General features: G+C 64.1%; 1 protein-coding gene across 1 annotated transcript in view; it reads left to right on the top strand.

Annotated features, from left to right (window-relative positions):
• The window catches only part of FEZF1 (FEZ family zinc finger 1), a 4160-nt gene extending 3629 nt beyond the window's left edge, over nucleotides 1-531 (top strand). Inside the window, exon 6 of the mRNA XM_031056908.1 lies at nucleotides 22-531. Coding sequence (XP_030912768.1) covers nucleotides 22-531 — 510 coding nt within the window. The remainder of the gene's footprint in view (nucleotides 1-21) is intronic.
• Nucleotides 532-753: the final 222 nt, after the last annotated feature.

Below are 753 nucleotides of genomic sequence, written 5' to 3'. Positions count from 1 at the left end.
GCGCCTGCACATCTGCCCCAGGGTGAGCCCTGCAAGAACGGGAGATGTGACATCTCAGGTCTCGCCCAGATCTTGTACACCTGGAGCTCTCCCACGGTTTCGGCTTTGGGCGAGGGGCGAGGCGCCGTGGTGACAATCGTAGCTAACGCGTTACACCCGAGAGAGGGATATCGCCTTACGGGCGGCGCTCCCGCCGCCCCTCCTGGGACGCCTCCCCGGGCTGCCCGCATCCAGCAGGTGTGGTCCTCGGGCTGGGGCCGGCGGCTCTGCCAGCGCCGTGCGCCTTTGAAAGCGGCTGAGAGGGGAAGCGCATCCCTCTCCTTCCACACGTGTCAGATTACCGCGGTAATCTCCCGAGCAGGCGGCTCTGCGTGTAAAAAGCAAAGCAACAGGTCAGAGCCACAGCGCGGGCAGACCTGCGGCACCCCGGAAGGGCTCAGCCCCTCGGGGAGCCGCTTTTCCCCCGCTCCAGGAGAGAAGCGACCCATGATTTGGGGGGAGGGTCCTTGGTACAGCCGCAACAAGCGCTGACTGCAGCGGCGTGGGCCTCCCTCTGCGCGTCTCCCCTTCGGAGACCTTGGGGAAAACTTCGGAGAAATTGGGGAACCCCCAGTTTTCCCAGGGGACTGCGGCAGCAGGGGCAGGAAGAAGGAGAGTTGAGACAGCTTTCAAGTGACCCCGGGTAAACTAGAAGTCGGGATGAAGCAGGGGGGGAGGAGAGGCTCCTGCAGAGAGAGCAAGTGTCCTTTGAGG

Source organism: Geospiza fortis, unplaced genomic scaffold, assembly GCF_000277835.1.
Source record: "Geospiza fortis unplaced genomic scaffold, GeoFor_1.0 scaffold195, whole genome shotgun sequence".
NCBI lineage: Eukaryota > Metazoa > Chordata > Aves > Passeriformes > Thraupidae > Geospiza > Geospiza fortis.
This window is presented reverse-complemented; position numbering and strand designations above follow the sequence as displayed.